General features: G+C 47.1%; 1 protein-coding gene across 3 annotated transcripts; it reads right to left on the reverse strand.

The window, feature by feature from the left end:
* Positions 1-1,403: 1,403 nt before the first annotated feature.
* Positions 1,404-18,931, reverse strand: LOC311598173 (baculoviral IAP repeat-containing protein 3). Of its 3 annotated transcripts, none has more exons than XM_084783115.1 (9): positions 18,789-18,931; positions 13,164-14,108; positions 12,975-13,074; positions 10,551-10,629; positions 8,597-8,645; positions 6,288-6,527; positions 3,828-4,079; positions 2,458-2,499; positions 1,404-2,287 (listed from the first exon to the last, which is right to left on the reverse strand). In XM_084783115.1, the coding sequence occupies exons 2-9, from the start codon at positions 14,014-14,016 to the stop codon at positions 2,094-2,096; spliced, it is 1,809 nt and encodes a 602-aa protein (XP_084639241.1). In that variant the 5' UTR covers positions 14,017-14,108; positions 18,789-18,931; the 3' UTR covers positions 1,404-2,093. The 3 variants fall into 3 exon arrangements, with proteins under 3 accessions (XP_084639241.1, XP_084639240.1, XP_084639242.1); XM_084783114.1 differs by lacking the exon at positions 18,789-18,931 and adding an exon at positions 18,534-18,669; XM_084783116.1 differs by lacking the exons at positions 3,828-4,079; positions 18,789-18,931 and adding an exon at positions 18,534-18,669.
* Between the last annotated feature and the right edge of the window lie 933 nt (positions 18,932-19,864).

Here is a 19,864-nt window from a genome sequence, read left to right on the forward strand (position 1 = left end):
GGGGAGGAAGTTAGTTGCTTACAGGTTACAATTCATTGTTTAGGGAAAACCAAAGCAAGAACCTGGAGACAGGAACTGAAGCGAAGACCCTGATGGAACAGCTTACCTGGCTTGCTTCCCAGGTTTGCTCATCCTGCCTTCAGGACCATCAGCCTAGAGACTGCACCAGCACTGTGGGCTTGGCCACGCCTACATTAACGAGCAACTAAAAAAAGATCCTCTACAGATGTGACCACAGGCAAATCTGAGGGAGGCCACTCTTCCACTGAGAAGCCATCGTCTCAGGTTTGTCAACTTGACAACTGAAGCTGTAACAGCTAGCTTGTGAGTATGTGCTGTCTTGGATTAGCTCCCCAATCCTTGAGTTTAAGGGTGACCTTCAGGTAAGAGCTTTCCTGCTCTGTCATTTCTCTCCCAGAGTAAACTGTCATCAAATTCCCTTCCACATTTTGAGATCATCCCCTCCTCCATCTATGACAAACTCATGCAGGACTGGGGAAACGCCATTACAAGGAACAACCCTGGCAAATGCAAGACTAAAAACACACCTGTTCGTTCTGTATGCATTTCCAGTCAAGGAAGCGTTGGCCTGACCTGTGTAGGTTAAATGTCATGCTTTAACACCTGACTTTCTATGTGGCCATTGGGATTCAAACCTGGGTCCTCATACTTTTTATTTTTTAATTTTTTATGTGTTTTTTAAAAAAGATTCATTTAGTTATCATGTACAGTGTTCTGCCTGCATGTGAGCCAGCAGGCCAGAAGAGGGCACCAGATCTCATTGTAGATGGTTGTGAGCCACCATGTGGTTTCTGGGAATTGAACTCAGAACCTCTGAGAAAGCAACCAGTGCTCTTACCCCTGAGCCATCTCTCCAGCCCCAGCCCACTGGTCCTCATGTTTTTGTTCCCACCACTTTACTGATTGCATTCATCTCCTTAGCCCCAACATTTAAGAATTCTTAAAAAGGGGCTGGAGAGATGGCTCAGCGGTTAAGAGCGCCACCTGCTCTCCCAGAGGTCCTGAGTTCAATTCTCAGCAACCACATGGTGGCTCACAACCATCTATAATGTAATCTGATACCCTCTTCTGCAGATAAAGCACTCATATGCAATAAAAATCTTAAAAATATGGGGAGGCCTGGCAGCACTCAGAGGAAAGGGAAGCAGGCTATCCGGATGAGACCTGATAAGCTGTGATCATATGGTAAGGAAGGAAGTCCCGTTCTGTCACAGGTCTAGGGGGAGGAGAATAGAACAGAAGAGGGAAGGGAGCACAGGAAGATACAAGTGAGGGGATAACAGTAGGGATGAAATCTGGATAAATTATTTTTTTAAAAAAGATATGATAGGAATCTGGGTGCAACTAACCCATCCAGCATCATAAATAAATAAGAACAAGAGTAATTGTGCTGCTTTATTAATATTTTCCTCACTCATTCTTTACAAAAATTCCATATCCCTAGAATGTCAATAAATAACAGGAATTTCTATGCATAAAACACTTGGAAAAATCTGTGTTCGCAGTTCTTGAAGCAACTCAAAAAGATTTCAAATTCTGAATTATAAACGCCAACATCGTAAATCTTCTCTGAGGATTTCAGGAGTGCAGGCAACCCCTGCTGCTCAGGAACAAGAACAAAAACCTGTCTCTCAGCACCTGAATATATGAGCACATACACGTCAGGTGACAGTAGTACACAAGTAACAGAAAACGGGCCTTCTGAGTTGTAGATAAATAACACTTTTAAGGAAACCAATTAAATTATTATATAGCTAATCCACTCATTCTTGAGTTCAGACAAAGCCCTTTCTTTTCTTTCTTTCTTTCTTTTTTTATTGTTATATGAGGGCTTTATCTGCAGAAGAGGGCATCAGATCACACTGCAGATGGTTGTGAGCCACCATGTGGTTGCTGGGAATTGAACTCAGGATCTCTGAAAGAGCAGGTGGCGCTCTTAACCGCTGAGCCATCTCTCCAGCCCCCAGAGGCTTTTCTTTTGTCATCGCTTGTTGAGGCAGTGTCTCATGCAGTCCCGGTTGGCCTCACGGAACTTCTGTTCCTCCTGCCGTTCCTCCCACGCCGGGTCCTGCTCAGGAGAGAAATGTGCGCACGGTGCCCTTGATGGTCCCTCTGCAGATGGGGCACTTTCTCAGGGAGGGGGCACAGTCTTTGCAGACGACCAGATGGCCACAGGGGATGAACACAATGGACACCTCTCTGTCCATACACACTTTGCAGGTTCTTTCCTCCTGTAGTTTCCGTAGCTGTTCTTCCATCGGCAGAGCTAGGACGAGAGGGGATGTGTTATTTTAAACACAGGGCTCTCTCTGTGAAGCCCAGGCTGACCTCAGACTCTGATCCTCCCTCCTCCACTCCCCAAGTGCTGGTGACACAGCACATGATGCCATGTGGGCAAGAGAAACGAGCTGTCAGTGAAAAGCCACCTGCTATTACCTGCAATGTCATCTGTGGGAAGACTCCGAACGTCCTGTCGCACTGGGGGAGGGAAGGGCAAAGCATTACTGTGGCAACCAAGGCTGGTATTTACATTCAAAATTGTATTTATCTAGTATTAATATTTATTTGATACATAGAATTATTCTGTAATCCAAGCTGGCAATGAACTCAAAATCCTCCTGCCTCAACCTCCTGAATGCTGTGATTACAGGTGTATATTAACACGTCCAGCAGCAAATTTATTTGTGAGAGAGAACAGAGAGAGAGAACAGAGAGAGAGAGAGAGAGAGAGAGAGAGAGAGAGAGAGAGAGAGAGAACTTTCAGGAGTTTTTTCTTTCCACTGTGAGTTCTGAGGGTCAATCTCAGGTCATCAGATGTGTGCCAGGCTTAAGGGGCAAGCACTTTCACCTGCTGAGCCATCCCATCAGCACCCACCCCACCCCCACACAGCAGATTACCAATGCTTTACACTTTGGACAAAAATTCATTAACAACAAAAGCCCCTAATTCTTGTGCAAGTAAAATTCATAAATTGGAGCTGGTCGCAGTGATGCATGCCTTTAATCTCAGCACTTGGGAGGCAGAGGCAGGTAGATTTCTGTGAGTTCGAGGCCAGCCTGGTCTACGAAGCAAATCCAGGACAGCCAAGGCTGAGAAACCCTGTCTCAAAAAAAAGAAAAAAAATATATATATATATTTGGGGGTGGGAAAGCTGCAGTTAAGAGAGAAGTTAAGAGCAACACCTGCTCTTCCAAAGGACCCAGGTTCAACACCACATGGCAGCTCACAACTGTGTATAACTCTAAGATCTGATAACCTCACAGACACACATGCAGGTAAATCACCAATGCACATTAAAAACAAAAAGAATTACAAGTTGGACTGAGTTATTTTCAATTTACTAATTAAATTTTACAAATATCCATTTACTAATAAAAACCTATTTTCTTTTTTTTTTTTTAAGATTTATTTATTTATTACATATACAGTGTTCTGCTTGCATGTACACCTGCTCACCAGAAGAGGGCAACAGATTTCATTTTAGGTGGTGGTGAGCCACCATGTGGTTGCTGGGAATTGAACTCAGGACCTCTGGAAAAGCAGACAGTGCTCTTAACCACTGAGCCATCTCTCCACCCCTAAAAACCTTTTTTCTTTTGTTTTTTTTGTTTGTTTGTTTGTTTTGAAACAGGGTTTCTCTGTGTAGCCTTAGCTATGCTGGAACTCACTCTGTAGACCAGGCTGGCCTCAAACTCACTACGATCTACCTGAGTGCTAGGACTAAAGGTGTGCGCCACCACTGCTGTGTCTAAACCTATTTTCAATTGGCCTAGACAGTTCCCCCAAATCGTTTCCTAGCACTTACCAAATAAATCTTTGTATAAGGCAGGGTCACTCTCCTGGAGGGAGTTTCTGAATGAGGTTGCTGCAGTGCTTCCTTTGGCTAAAACAGTATCAATCAGAGCTCTTGCTTGCAAGGTCTGTGGCTGCTGTTTTACAGCATCGGACTCCTGCTCAGTGATCACCCCGGCACTTAGGAGACAATCCAGGAATGGTGTCACACACGTCAAATGTTGGAAGAGCACCATCTTGTTCTTCCGAATTAATGTTAGATCATCTTTATGAAGAGAGAGAGAGAGAGAGAAACGTGTTCAAACTCTGTGCACATCTTCTCTCCGTATCTACAAGCTGCATGAATGAAATCGTATGTGTTTGTTTGTTTAGAGATCTATGTACCTCAGCTTGGCCTCCAATTCTCCATGACATTAAACTTCTGATTTTTCTTCTCCTACCCGAGAGTGCCAGTTTTCCAGACAGGTGGCACCGGGCCCAGTGTATGTGGAAGAATCAAACCCCAAGGACTTTGTGCATGCTGGGGAGGCACTCTGCCAATGGAGCGATGTCTGTAGCCCAATACTTATCTCTTCATTTTTAGTATTCTATTTTCTATTATAAAGCTATACCTACAAAGTGATGGATACTAATATGATCAGTCTGAAACATTATTTTAGGAAAAGCAGTAAGATTTTAGATAATTGAGCGTGTGTGAGTGTGTGTGTGTGTGTGTGTGTGTGTGTGTGTGTGTGTGGAGAGAGAGAGAGAGACAGAGAGACAGAGACAGAGAACCACATTATAGGACACATATATAGAACCGCATTAAGAAGTATAAAAGAGCCGGGAGGTTGTGACACATGCCTTTAATCCCAGCCCTTGGGAGGCAGAGGCAGACGGGTCTCTGTGACTTCAAGGCCAGCCTGGTCTACAGAGCGAGTTTTTAAGACAGCTAGATCTGTTACACAGAGAAACTCTGTCTTGAAAAAAAAAAGTACAAAAGAAGGGCTGGAGAGATGGCTCAGAGGTGAAGAGCACCGGCTGTTTGTTCTTCCAGAGGTTCTGAGTTCACATAGTGGCTCACAACCATCTATAATGCAATCTCATGCCCTCTTCTGGCCTACAGGCGTACATGCAGGTAGAGCATCATATACATAAAAATAAGTCTGCTTTTTAGTGTGCTGTGGCTCTGGTCCATGCTCGGAAAGAGGTAACTGTGCTTTTGTCTAGGCCGGAGTGAGTAGAGCAGTCAGAACCAGAAGAGGGCTGCACATGCGAGAGGAAGCTGGCTCTGAGCACAGAACAGGGAGCAGGGTAGCAAACAAAGCTAACGCCCTGGGGGAGGGGGGTGGAAAACGGAAGCTGAGGACTCCTTAAACCAAGACTAAGGGAAGATGGTTTTGTGTGGGCAGGAAGGGGACTTAAATATGAATGTGTGCACTAAGCCAGGCAGGGTGGACCACACCTGTCATCACAGAACTTGGGAGGCAGAGGAAGGAAGACCAGGAGTCAACTACACAGCAAGTTTAAGGCGAGCATGAGGGGCCTGAGACACTGTCTCTCGGAGGGAGGGGAGGCCAGAGGGATGGCTCAGCGCTGAGAGGGGCTCACAAGCACACACACTGAGACACACAACATACAGACACACATGTGCACACATACGTCTTCAAATATTGAGAACTGATTTGCTAGTGTATTAGTATGTTGAAATCAAGTTCCTTGGTGCAAATTTTGTGCTTTAAGAGTAAAATATAAAGTCTTATCAATTTAAAAGATCTGTGTGCACATACATTAAAAAAAAATCGCACGTATAATGTGATTGCTTTGGACTTTTAAAGATTACAAGAACCAGTTTTTAAAAAAATGTCCCATGAGTAATTTTATGCAAAGCCAACAACTCAGCCTAAAAATATAAATTCAGATACAGTTTGCAGGGCTGGAGAGGTGGCTCAACTGCTCTTCCAGAGGTCCTGAGTTCAATCCCCAGCCACAGGCACTGCACAGACACACGCAGGCAAGATGCCCGTATACATAAGATAAAAATAAATGAGTCTTGAAAAATGTTAAAGTTTGCTCAACATACGCTTTATTTTTTAAATTTAGTGAGCAATTCTGGCATATTTTTAAGTGAGTGAGTGAGTGTGTGCGTGCGTGCGTGCGTGCGTGCGTGCGTGCGTGCATGCGTGTGTGTGTGTGTGTGTGTGTGTGTACGCACGCGTTCGTGAGGACAGGAAAACCTGTGTGACTCAAGTTAGTTCTCCGCTACCACCAAATTGGTTCTAGGGACAAAGCTATGGTGGTTGGGTTCGGCAGGAAAAGATTTTACCTCTTAACCGTCCCCGCCCGCCCCCGGCCCCGCCAGCCCTCCAGCCCTCCACAATGTACTTTTATTGTGAAGGTCTTCTTTTCCAGAATTTAAATTTAGAATATGAAACATAAAAAAGATCAGGCTGGGTGGACGGGCATCTTTTTGAAGGAGCTTGTGACTCCGTACCTGACTCCGTTTCCTCTGCAGCTTGCTGTTTCTGCTCTTCCCTCATCTCGTCTTCAGCATCGAGCAGGCCGATCACGAGGTCGCTGACGGTCCTGTAATTCTCCCCGCTGGCCAGGATCTGACGCTGAACTGTCTGTCTCACCAGGCTCCTGCTGAAGCCCATGTCCAACGCCGCTTTCACCACGGGCGTGTTCATCATGACGGCATCTTCTGGGCTTTCGCCGGGTCCGAAATGTACGACTGTATGGAAGGGGGGTTAGCAGACGTTAGCAGCACCCACGCAACTTCTGGTTGTGGCTGTTGGTTGGAGAACCCTTCTCCGTCGGTCTAGCCTGGAGCTTATTATGTGTCCCAGGCTGATCTAAATTCATGGCAATTCTGCCTTAGCTAGCCAAGTGCTGGGCGTAAACTAGCATCCCTGGCTTCACATACATTTTAAATAGAAAGTTATTGCAATATTAAAACCATAAAATCTGAAAAATAAGCCAGGAGTAGTGGCACACACCTTTAATGCCAGCCCTGGGGAGGCAGAGGCAGGCAGATCTCTGTGCACTTGAGGCCTGGTCTACAAAGAGAGTCCCAGGACATAAGTTAACTTTGTTTCCTTTTTGTTAGCGTCTGTTGTTGTATACAATGTTTTAATGTTTTCATGCAATATGTTCATATACACATCGCTGCTTTCCATTTCCCACAAATGCTGGGGTCACAGGTGTGCATGACATCTTTTTCCATCCACCGGCCAGTGAGCACCTGGCTCACTCCATAACTTCACTATTATGTTTTCACAGGTTTGGGGAGGTTTTTTTGTTGTGTTTTGTTTTTCTTTTTCAAAGATTTATTTATTATTATGTGTACAGTGTTCTGCCTGCACATACAGCTGCAGGCCAGAAGAGGGCATCAGATCACATTACAGATGGTTGTGAGCCACCATGTAGTTGCTGGGAATTGAACTCAGGGCCTTTGGAAGAGCAGGCAGCGCTCTTAACCACTGAGCCATCTCTCCAGCACTTGTTTTGTTTTTCAAGACAAGGTTTCTCTGTGTACCCCTGGCAGTCCTGGACTTACTTTGTGGACAAGGCTGGCCTTGAACTCACAGCAATCCACCTGCCTCTGCCTCTCAAGTGCTGAGATTAAAGGTGTGTGCAACCACACCCAGCCAGACAACTGTTTCTTTCTTTCTTTCGTTTAAATTTATGGTTTGTTTGTCTATTTGTCTGTTTGTTTGTTTGTTTGTTTGTTTTGATAAGGGGTGTGTGTGCCATGGCATGTGGGTAGTTAGAGGACACTTTCAGGAGTCAGTTCTCTCCTCCGCTGTGTGAGAACTCAGGCTAGCGCTCAGACTCTCAGCTTGGCAGCAAGCTCCTTCAGCCACTGCGCCACCTGCCAGCCTCGCTCGGCTGGCCTGGAACTCACTGGACAGCCCAGGCTGACTGTGAATATATGACCCTGTGCCTTAGCTCTCCAGGTGCTGAGGTTACAGGCCCTGCCGCCCACAGATGCTGCAACACCTGGCTTCCAGAAAGGCCTTTCTATTCCCCAGACTTAGGTACCTGTCTCTTCACTTTCTCCCTCAGCTCCTGTTCTCTTCTGTGAGCATTCATCTGTGTCCCTAAAATCATTAGCTCATGAGCACAGGAGTCCTGCTTATCTGATTTCTTTTCCTTCCTTGGGACAATAGTAACAACAAAAATCCACAATACAAATGTATTGCAGGGCTGGAGAAATGGCTCAGTGGTTAAGGGCACCGCCTGCTCTTCCAGAGGTCCTGAGTTCAATTCCCAGCAACCACATGGTGGCTCACAACCATCTATAATGTGATCTGATGCACACTGTCTACATAATAAATAAATCTTTTTTAAAAATACATTGCATTGGGGCTGGAGAGATAGCTCAGTGGTTAAGAGCACTGTCTGCTCTTCCAGACGACCCAGGTTCAATTCCCAGCACCCACATGGCAGCTGACAACCATCTCTAACTCCCGTTCCAAGTACACCCAGCACCTCACACAGACACACTTGCAGGCAAAACACCAATGCACATAAAACTAAACAACTACCAAAATGTTTTGCATTGTACACTACATTGTCAATTATAAATCACAAATCAACACGAATGCCCGTTTCCTATTGTAACCTTTTAAATTGTTTTGTTTATTTTTAGGATAGGATCTTGAGTAGTTCAATAGGGCCTTGAACACGCGATCCCTTCACCTCTACTTCCCAAATGCTGGATTGTCACACCGACCTTCACCTTCCATCCTAATACAAAGTGGTTCCCTCTAACGCAGGAACTATAATCATCATACATACCTGCTGCTTCTGCAGTCTCATCTTCCGGGGCATCTGACGTAGATAATAGCTACAGGAAAAAAAAAACACACGGTAAAATATAAACTGCATCAGACCACCGCACTGATAAATCACCACAAGTCACGCTTTATTTAACCTACTACAAACTGACTTTGCCATCAACGCATCTTTTTTTTTTTCAGTTGGAAGCAATATTTCATTTGCATTCACCAGACACTTGAGTAATGAGGTTCTAAGCTAAGAGCTTCCCGTAGGCAGTGTGCTCCAGGGACCAAAGCCTGCCTGTCCTCAGCAGAGACACAAGCTAGGTGTCCTGGGACGCAGCCAGTTCCCCAGCCATCTGCTGGGACAGGTTCCACCCAGTTAGTCCCTCTGGCCATGGCAAGGAAGATGTGGAACCTCACACTCTCAGGTAAGGTCTTACTTGCCTTGGCAAGAATCAGTGACCAATGCTTTCTCAAATAATTTAAGAAAAATTTACACTAAAACAGTTTTCCTGGGCTGGAGAGATGGCGCAAGAGGTTAAGGGCACTGACTGCTCCTCCAGAGGTCCTAAGTTCAATTCCCAGCAACCACATGGTGGCTCACAACCATCTATAATGTGTTCTCTGCCTACATGCAGGCAGAGCAGTGTATACATAATAAATGAACCTAAACAACAACAACAACAACAGAACAAAAAACAGGCACACACCTTAAAAAATTTTTTCCTCAAATTTAATTTACTATTTATTAATTTCCTTGGAGTTTAATTTACTGCTAGTTGATTAGACAATAGCTTAAAGAGAAATACAACAAATACTACCTTTCATGTGGCTAATAACTACAGATCTGTTTTTCTCAAAAGAGAAATACCTTGTACAATGGTGTTGAGGCTTGTGAGAAAAAAGGGAGTATTCTAAAACAACTTTCACCTTTTCATTAAAATATTACTCTGTGATTTATTTTTACAAATAGTTTTTTTTTTTTTTTTGGTTTTGTTTTCCGAAACAGGGTTTCTCTGTGTATCCTTGGCTGTCCTGGACTCCCTTTGTAGACCAGGCTGGCCTTGAACTCACAGCGATTCGCCTGCCTCTGCCTCCCGAGTGCTGGGATTAAAGGCGTGCACCACCACTGCCCGGCACAAATAATTTTTAAAAGAGATTGGAACTCTTAAAAAAAAGATTTGTTAGCCGGGCATGGTGACGCAAGCCTTTAATCCCAGCACTCGGGAGGCAGAGGCAGGCGGATCGCTGTGAGTTCGAGGCCAGCCTGGTCTACAAAGTGAGTCCAGGATGGCCAAGGCTACACAGAGAAACCCTGTCTCGGAAAACAAAAAAAAGATTTATTTATTATGTATACAGTGTTCTGCCTGCACGTGTGCCTGCACACCAGAAAAGGACACTATGCCTCATTATAGATGGCTGTGAGCCACCATGTGGTCACTAGGAATTGAACTCAGGACCTCTAGAAAAGCAGCCAGTGCTCTTAACCTCTGAGCCATCTCTCCAGCCCCTACAAATAATTTTTTAAAAGATGTGTTTATTTATTATATATACAGTATTCTGCCTGCATGTGTGCCTGCATGCCAGAAGAGGGCACCAGATCTATTCTAGATGGCTGTGAGCCACCATGCGGTTGCTGGGAATTGAACTCAGGACCTTTGGAAGGACGTACAGTTCATTGCTCTTAATACTCTGGAGCCATCTCTCCAGTTCTTTTACCAATAATTTTTAAAATAATTTATTAAATAATTAAAAAATTTGCCAGGCATGGTGGTGCAAGCCTTTAATCCCAGCACTCAGGAGGCAGAGGCAGGCAGATCGCTGTGAGTTCAAGGCCAGCCTGGTCTACAAAGGGAGTCCAGGACACCCAAGGCTACACAGAGAGACCCTGTCTTGAAAAACTAAATAATAATTTTAAACATTTCCGTTGGGAAGCAATCATTTAAAAAAAAAAAAAAGGTCTTTCCCACCTGTTCAAGTAGATGAGGGTAAGTGGCTTGAACTTGACTGACAAACTCTTGTCCCTTGATTTCCGTCAGGTACTCACATCTAAAACGCAAACAAGCCGAAGCACTGAGAGTTACTTAAGAAGGCAGCGTTGTTTATTGTCAGCTTCCTAGCGTACAGTTCATCTGATATGATTAAAAATTAATCTTAGTTTCCAAAGGGGAAATGAAAATAAGAAACCCATGTCCAGAAGTTCATCTCATGGGAAATCTACTCAAGCACCCAGGTGACAGGATGCTGAGTTTTGTTTTGTGTTTTTTGAAACAGGGTTTCTCTGTGTAGCCCTGGGCTGACCTGGACTCCCTTTATAGACCAGGCTAGCCTCGAACTCACCTCGACCCGCCTGCCCTTGCCTCCCGGGTGCTGGGATTAAAGGCGTGTGCCACCACGCCCGGCCCAGGATACTGATTGATTCTTCATGTTAGAAGAAAGAGGCTGTGGCAGCCAGTGCAGACTGATCCTATGTGTGTTTGTTTTCCTTTTGAAGTTTTTTGTTTGTTTGTTTGTTTGTTTTTCGAGACAGGGTTTCTCTGTGTAGCCCTGGCTGTCCTAGACTCCCTTCGTAGACCAGGCTGGCCTCGAACTCACAGCGATCCGCCTGCCTCTGCCTCCCGAGTGCTGGGATTAAAGGAGTGCGCCACCACGCCCGGCTCCTTTTGAAGTTTTTGACAGACTTATTTTTTTTTCCCTGCGTGCCTAATTCTGTGTCTACGCTTGTGTCTGTGCGTATGAACGCAGTGCCGTGGAGGCCTAAAGCACCTGGTCCCCCAGCAACGGAGACCGCAGGCAGGTGTGAGCTGCCTGAAGTGGCCTAGGAACCAGGAAACTAACCACTGAGCAACCTCTCTAGCCCTTGCGTGGGAAGTTTTAAATCTGTTGTTTGAGGCTAGCATGAATTTGACTGACCCACTTGTCATATAATCTGGCTGTCTTACAAACTTAGTTTTACTACTTTATAATTTGCAGTTTTAATACCAGGCTATTCAATGCCTCTGCTAATTTTGAAACTCCAAAGAAGTTTACAGTACACTGGGAAGAGCTCCTCTGACCATCAGGAGCCTGGCAAATATTTCTCATGAGGTTGAACACACACACACACAGTCACATTATTCCCTTGGCACAGGGAAAGGTTGGTCCAGGACGGAGGGAAGTGGCCACTGTGCTGGAAAGGCTGACCACTGAGTGCTGGCCATGAGGAGCCCCTCAGCGCCATCTACTCAGAGCTCCTCCCTGCGCTGTAACCTTCTAAGGTGCCTAAAAATGCCCTTTAGGAACATGGAAACAGGGAGTCATGGCAATTTTATGGGCAGAAAAAATGCAAAGATGGACTTGCAGGAAAGAATGAGTCTACTCAACAGTGCACTCAGGAGGCAGAGGCAGGCTGATCTCTGAGTTCCAGGCCAGCCTGGTCTACAGAGCCAGTTCCAAGACAGTCAGGGCCACATGGAGAAACTTTCTTTAGAATAACAAACCAACCCTGGGCAGTGGTGTGGTGGCACACACTTTTAATCCCAGCACTTGGTAGGCAGAGGCAAGCTGATCTCTTTGAGTTCGAGGCCAGCCTGGTCTACAAAAAAACCCGGTCTCAACAAAAAACAAACAAACAAGCTGGGCGTGGTGGTGCACACCTTTAATCTCAGCACTTGGGAGGCAGAGGCAGGTGGATCAATGTGAGTTCAAGGCCAGCCTGGTCTACAAAGTGAATCCAGGACAGCCAAGGCAACACAGAGAGACCCTGTCTCGAAAAACCAAAACCAAACCAAACAAACAGCAACAACAGCAAAAACCAAAAAAAGAAAAAGAAAAATGCCGGGCGTGGTGGCACACGCCTTTAATCCTAGCACTCGGGAGGCAGAGGCAGGTGGATCTCTGAGTTCAAGGCCAGCCTGGTCTACAAAGTGAGTCCAGGACAGCCAAGGCCACACAGAGAAACCTTGTCTCAAAAAACCAAAAAAAAAAAAAAAAAAAGAATAACAAACAAAAACTATGTGACTTTTTCAAGACAGGCTTTCTCTGTGTTAGAAAGTTGGGAAAGGCGTGCGTCACCCTGCCCGGCTGTGATTATTCTTTATAATCTTCACAATGTTTAAAATCTGAAGCAGTGGGGCTGGAGAGATGCCCCAGCAAGTAAGAGCGCTGGGTGTTCTTCCAGAGAAGCCAGGTTTGATTCCCAGCTCCCACATGTTGGCTCAGAACCATCTAGAACTCTAGCCACCGAGGATCCAATGCCCTCTTCTGTCCTCTGCAGGCATATATTCAGGGAAAACACTCATACACATAAAAATAGAATAAAATCTACAGACCTTAAGAGGCAAACTTGCTATAAAGGAAGAAAATATATCTCATGAAAACCGTAGAAGACGCAAGGAGAATTTCAAAGCAGTTACCTTGGAAACCACTTGGCGTGCTCCACCCAGGGGTCATCTCCAGACTCCCAGCACCTCAGCCCACCGTCACAGCAAAAGCACTTGACGTCATCACTGTGTCCTAAAATTATTTTGAACCAAAACTTATAAATACAGCAAGTTTGCCCGTCCCCGTGTGGATCTTTAAGATTCTCCGATTAAGGTTCTTACCTGTGTAATAAAAGCCGGCGCTTGCGAGTTGCTGGGGATGAACCAGAGCGCTGGAAGGCCAGCTGAGGAAGGTTCTAAGGCGCGCGGCCTGCGTCTGCATGCTCAGGTTCGAGACGGTGTATCTTGAAGCGGATCCACCCCGAGCTTTTATGAACGGACAGCTGGGGAAATGTCGCCTGTGCTCTGACGTAGCGTCGTCCTTCGGTTCCCAGTTGCTCAGTTTCCCGCCACAGGCAAAGCAGGCCACTCTGTCTCCAGGCCCTATGTAGTAGAAGCCTGCTTTGGCCAGTTCAGCCGGTGACAGAAAGGACAAAGGCCATGTTTGATAGGTGAGTAACCGGGCCTTCTCTGAGTTCATCGCAAAGTGGGAGGGGCTGGCCGTCAAAGCGGGGCCACCTTGGTTGGCCCTGAAGTTCACAGGCTCTGAGGGGAAGCTTGAGAAAGAGCCGCTGAAATAGCCGGTGCTCTCCAAACTTGCAAGGAAGGAAGGAATGGTGCTCGTTGCTGCCGGAGGGAGAGAAGGCTGTGCGCTGGCTTCCGGCCTGTTCGGTGGATTCAGGGTCTGCACAAAGCCGCAGCTGGGGTACAGCTTTCTGTGCTTGTCAACGGGACTGTCCCCTTGTTTCCAGTTGTCCAGCATCAGGCCACAGCAGAAGCACTTGACCTTGTCGTTGACGCCCGTGTAATAAAAGCCAGCGCGAGCCAGGCTCCTTTCTGAGACAGGAACTCCAGCAGGGAAGGCGGAGTAAGTGGACAAGCGGTACAGCTCACACGAGAAGTCATACTTCAACTCAAAGGTGTCGGCGCCCTTCATCAGCTTGGCCAGGAGCACGCTGTCTTGAACCATGGTCATGGCGATGCGCTGGGAGGGGGAGGGGCCAGCCTTTCTCTGGGGCGGTAGTTTTGTGCATGGCTTCTGGTCAGTTTTACTACTAGGCTGAACACCTAAAATAAGAACAAACTCATATATATATATTTTCTTTTATGAATTTTGGGGTTCAGTAGGATGAACTTCTAAGGCCTACCCTGATACATTTTAAGGCACAATTATACACAACCATACCTTTGTATAATCTTCATGCACACAAAAACTAGAGTCTGCCTAATAGCCAATGTACAGCTAAAGTTAATCCCATTCTCACAGCGTTTGGGGCCCCTCTGCGCCAGGCATCTTGAAGGCAAGACTGCTTCTCTCTGCCACTGGGGTGCACTAGTGACAATCACCCAACTGCACTAAAAACTACGTGTTCCACAGAGAATGAAAACACGATTCAGATACAGATGCAGTTTTAACATAACAAACCTCTTCAAAACTTGTTCAGTCTTCGCTTCCTTTCAAAGGACCAAGATCAGTTATTAGCCCATCTTCTACTCAAAATCCCCTTTTCTGCTCATCAGTGGAGCACAAGGGAGTGGGGCCAGGGCCACGGGCACACGGAACCTTGCCTCACTGCCGAGCTAGCCCGCAGGACTCAAACTTGGGGGGGGCAGTAAGAAGGGGTTCCAGACAGGGTTTCTCTGTGTAGCCCTAGCTGTCCCAGAACTCATTCTGTAGACCAGGCTGGCCTCCAACTCAGAGATTCGCCTGCCTCTGCCTTGTGGGTGCTGGGCTTAAAGGCGCATGCGCCACCGCTATTGGCTTGAGACTCAAACTTTTAGTTTTGGTCAGAAATGATCTCAGAGTGTCCCTTGAACCCATATTTATCAAGACAAAAAAAAAAGTCCATTACCATCTGAACAGCAGAGACCTTCAAAATTGGGACTTTCTCGCACAAGACTTATTAGCCGTTAGCAAATCACAGGAGTGCTGGGCACAGATGTAGCAGGCTTGCTACCAAGGACACCAACTTGTCCTCTCCAGGTAGCAGGAGAAACGTCACAGTTGTCACCAAGAGTCCTCCTCAGAAGAAATCCTTGTATCTCACCTCACTTCCCCCTCCACGGGGTTATGAAAACCTGGTCATTCCGTGACATTTTCTTTCTGAATAAACTGGCTCATTTATCGAAAATAACGTAGCCACCACCATTTTAATCCTTGCAGTCTATTTAAAGGAACTACAGGGCAGACCTTTAAAATACCAACAGCCTTGTGGGTGGACAGTTTCTCGGCTCTCATGTCTGCCTTACTTCCCCTACGTTTGCCTGTGCCTGCCAGAACATTTTGTCCCTGTTTGCTCTGTCACTGCACAAGTCTTGTAACACGTCAGCAACCTCACCAGCACGCTTCTGTGATCCCGTGGAAGGGTGACTAACTACCAGATACCCAGCAACCATTTTGGATCTTTCTTGAACACAGGCAAAAAAAAAAAAAGAATTGCTAGTGCATATTGCTTAACTACACTAGTGGATTGGATTGTGACACTTATGCATATGCACATATTGTGCTTGGACCCTTTCTTCAGCCATTTCCTGCCCCTCTCACCTCGCCACTGTTTTTTACTAACAGTCCCTCTTTTTTTTTTTTTTTTTGGTTTTTCGAGACAGGGTTTCTCTGTGTAGCCTTGGCCACCCTGGACTCACTTTGTAGACCAGGCTGGCCTCGAACTCACAGCGATCCGCCTGCCTCTGCCTCCCGAGTGCTGGGATTAAAGGCGTGTGCCACCACGCCCGGCTAACAGTCCCTCTTTAGAGAAACGAAGGCACGCTCGTCTTCAGACCTCTGCCTTCTTTCGCTTAACATGATTTCCTGTTCTATTTCTTCAAACGATACCATGTAATTCTCTTTACAGCTGAATAGTATTTCAATGTCCAAACACACACACACACACACACACACACACACACACACACACTTCATCTTTATCCACTTATCTGTTAGCAGACATCCAGTCTGTCCCATTGGGAATAGTGCTGTGCTGATGTAAATGAGAGCGGTCTCCACAGGCTCATATAAGTAAATGTCTAGTCCTGGGTTGGTAAACTGGGAAGGATTAGGACGTGTGTCCTTGTTGGAGGAGGTGTGTTGCCTCAAAGCCCACAGCAGCCCCCCACCCCAGCCCTGTCTGTTTCTCTGAGTCTCCGTCTCTCTGCTGCCTGTGGATCAGGATACATCTCCAGTTCCAGCACCGTGCCTGCCTGGCTGCCTGCTAGCATGCCCCGCATCATGGTGGCCACGGACTCACCCTCTGAAGCTGTAAACAAGCCCCGGTTAAATGCTTCCTTTATGAGTTGTCTTGGTCACGGTGTCTCTGCACAGCAGCAGTACCGTGACTCAGCCCCTGGGGCCCAGGGTGGCTCTATCACACGCTGTGTTACACTCCTCCACATGCCTCTGAGGGCGGTAGATCTGGGTCATAGGGCACTCCTCTCTCCAAGTTTTTATTTATTTATTTTTTTGTTTGTTTTTGTTTTTGGAGACAGAGTCTCTCTGTTAGCCTTGGCTGTCCTAGGCTAGCTTTGTAGACCAGGCTGGCCTCGAACTCAGTGATTCGCCTGCCTCTGCCTCCCGAGTGCTGGAATTAAAGGTATGCGCCACCACGCCCGGCTCTCTCCAAGTTTTTAAAGGGAGGCTGCCCCAATTTCCACAGAGGCTAGACCAGCTTGCAATCCCAGCAAGAGGGCTTTTGTTTTCTCCACACCCTGACCAGCATTTGTAGAAATACCCCTACCCCGCATTGAAACGCTCCAATTTCACTTTTTAATATTGACTCGATTGGCTCTGTTCCTCACGGAAGTGCAGCCTTCTGCCTGCATCACGTTCACGCGCCTATGGGCCACTCAGAGAAACAACTGCTGCCCCTTCACGGACATGCATTCTCCTATTGCTCTGAAAGACCCTAGTCCCTCCACACAGCTATCATGCCGAAAGTCTCTCTTTGCTTCCAAATGAAGACACCTCAAAACCCGCCTTCCTGCTCTAGCCACTGCTTTGTCTGGCCCTCCCTCCACAGCCAAGCCAATGGAACGCAAGCACAGTTAGTCCCTTCGTTCGCCATAGTCATAAAAGCAAATCCACAAGAAACACTGACAGCTACCACTTAGCCCACTTCCTCTTAGGCAAGTCCACACCCGGTGTGTAAGAGCTGCCCTGCCTTTCCAGTGCTTCCTCACAGATGAGCTTGGGCCCCCAGTCTCTTCTCTGCTTGCTCTACCATTTCCAGTAGCCCTAGGGACTGTTGGGTGTCCCCCACCCCCACCCCCGGGGCAGTCAGCTGGGCCACCTCTCTGACATTGTAGACCTCTACCTTGGACTATGTACCTCCATCAGAACAGGAGGTATGCTTTGCTTTCTGTAGTTGCCACAGCCACAGAACCTAGCTGCTGTTGTTGTTGTGTGAGACATACAGCCCAGACTGGCCTTGAACTCCTGACCCTTCACCCTCCACCTCCCAGGTGCTATGATTACAGGCCTGCATTACTAACCCCAGCAAACCTTCTTATTGAAGAATTTCTTAGCTCAGCACATCCATAGCACCTTCATGCACTAATTTTCCCCTGCCACGGCTAGCATGGCCTAGTGGCAGCTTACTCTCAGGCTCTGGAGACACACTCAAAGGGTTTCAAGAAAGTGTCAGTCCTTTTTTTTTTTTTTTTTTTTTTTTTTTTTACCAAGAGTGCGGCCCTGGGCAAGAAAGCCACCAAGTGGCCAACACTCTGGAGGTGTGACGGATTCCCAATGTTCCGTTGAGTTAGTTCAAAGGCAGCCTGTCTGTTTATCCAGTTCCAGGGAGCCAGGGCTGCACAGTGAGACCCAGAGCCTGGCATGCGGTAGGCAGAAATGACTCAAGTAGTTTCCAGCCTAGATTAAGAGCACTACTGAGAAACTGGAGGCAGTGAGTCAAACCTGCTATCCTCGTACTCAAGGGGTTAAGGAAGGAGGAGTTTCCGGATTCAAAGCCAGTTTACTATAGTGGGAGGTGGTCACCACACCCATCACTCCCCAAAAATAAACAGCCCTAGAGCCCTAGTGGTTTTCTCTTTCTTTCTTTCTTTCTTTCTTTCTTTCTTTCTTTCTTTCTTTCTTTCTTTCTTTCATTGTTTCTTTCTGTTTCTCTGTGTGCCCTCGGCTGTCCTGGACTCGCTTTGTAGCCTAGGCTGGCCTCGAACTACTCACAGAGATCAACCTGTCTCTGGTTTAGTGTTTTCCTGATCTGATCACTAGGAAAACAACTAATCCCACTCTGAGCTTTCCGGTCAGAAGCAAGTCTCCCACCGGCTCCCTGAGGCAGTCGGATTAAAATGCTGAAAGCATTGAATCTGCTCACTCAGGAAGGAAAACAGACCAGAAGCTCCCGGCAAGCAGAGGGAGGGAGGTGGGCAGCCAAGGTCCGTGTGACGTCACCCCCCCTCAGGACCACAGGTGCACAGCAGCGGGGTGTGCAGGTCCTGGCTCGGGGGACCCTCACCCGCCCTCCACGCGCGCGTACTCACCCCAGCCCGCCGCCTCCCAGGCTCGCACCCGGCAGCAAGCTCCGAACTGCGGGGGTGGCGCCTGTCGCCGGCTGGGTGTCACCGCGCCTTTAAGTCCCTAGCCTGGCACCCCGCCCAGGCCGCGCCCGCCTCTCCCCTCCCCCCCCCCCCAGCGCCCTCCCAGCGTCCCCCACCCCCAACCCCCGCCCGCCCGCGGTGCTTTCCTCCCGGTCGCGGGGAACTCCACGGTGAAAACCACACGCACTTCCTCCTCACCCGGGTGGCAACCCCGGCCGGCCGGGGATTTCCGTGACCTTCGGGGCGTGACTTCCTGGGCCCAGCTCGTCCTTCTGGCATTTACTGAAAATTCTTGCTTTAATAAGGTGGCCGGCTCCTAGGAAACATTCAAAACAGATGTTCGTTGTCTCCTCCTGCCTGGAAGAGGCCCTGCCGCAGCCTGCAGCCTCCAAGTCCCTGAGTGAAAAAGGCCACGACTTTCCAGTCTACAACTGCTAAATTTAAAAAAAAGTAAATTTGACGTGGGGGTCGGGGGTGGGGAACAGCCTGTGTAACTCTGTAAAAGTCTGTCCGCTTTCACTTTTTGTTTTGCTCTAGAAAGAAAGAGATGAAAGGAACATTTTTTAAAAAAAACATATAGATATCCATTTCAGTTAACTTTAGTTGTTTTAAAGATCCAAACTAGAGCTGCAGGTTGAAGCAAACGCCTTTAACCCCAGCACTTGAAAGGCTGTGAGGCAGGAGGATCTCTGTGAGTTCCAGGACAGCTTGGATTACATAATGAGACTTTGTGTTTAAAGATTTTAGAGCTAAGCTTGTATTTTAAAAGTTTGTGTGTGGGCTGGAGGGGTGGCTAAGCACTTAAGAGCTCTTGGCTCTTGCAGAGGATTCTGTTCTCAGCACCCACCAAGGTGGCTCACAGTCAGCTTAACTCCCGTCCCAGGGGATTCCTGCCCTCTCCTGGCCTCCTCAGGCACTGCACCTGCCTGCACACAGGCATGAGGCAAACACCTCCACACATAGAAGAAATACATACATACTTTGTAAAAAATAAATTTAAAACTTTTTTGTTTTGGTCTGGTTTAGTGTGTTTTTTTTTCTTGTGTTTTTGTTTTGTTTTGCCTTGTTGTTCTTTGATTTATAAGCAGGATGAATTAATCTAGAAAAACAGATTTCTGGCCTTTAATTTCAAGGCCTTGGGAGGCAGAGGCAAGCAGATGTCTGAGTTCAAGGGCAGCCTCGTCTACAGAGTGAGTTCCAGGACAGCGAAGGCTACACAGATAAAACCTGTCTTGAAAAACAAAGGAAACCAAAAATCAAAAACAAACAAGCAA

This window comes from Acomys minous, assembly GCF_964271855.1.
Source record: "Acomys minous genome assembly, chromosome: 5".
Classification (NCBI taxonomy): Eukaryota; Metazoa; Chordata; class Mammalia; order Rodentia; family Muridae; genus Acomys; species Acomys minous.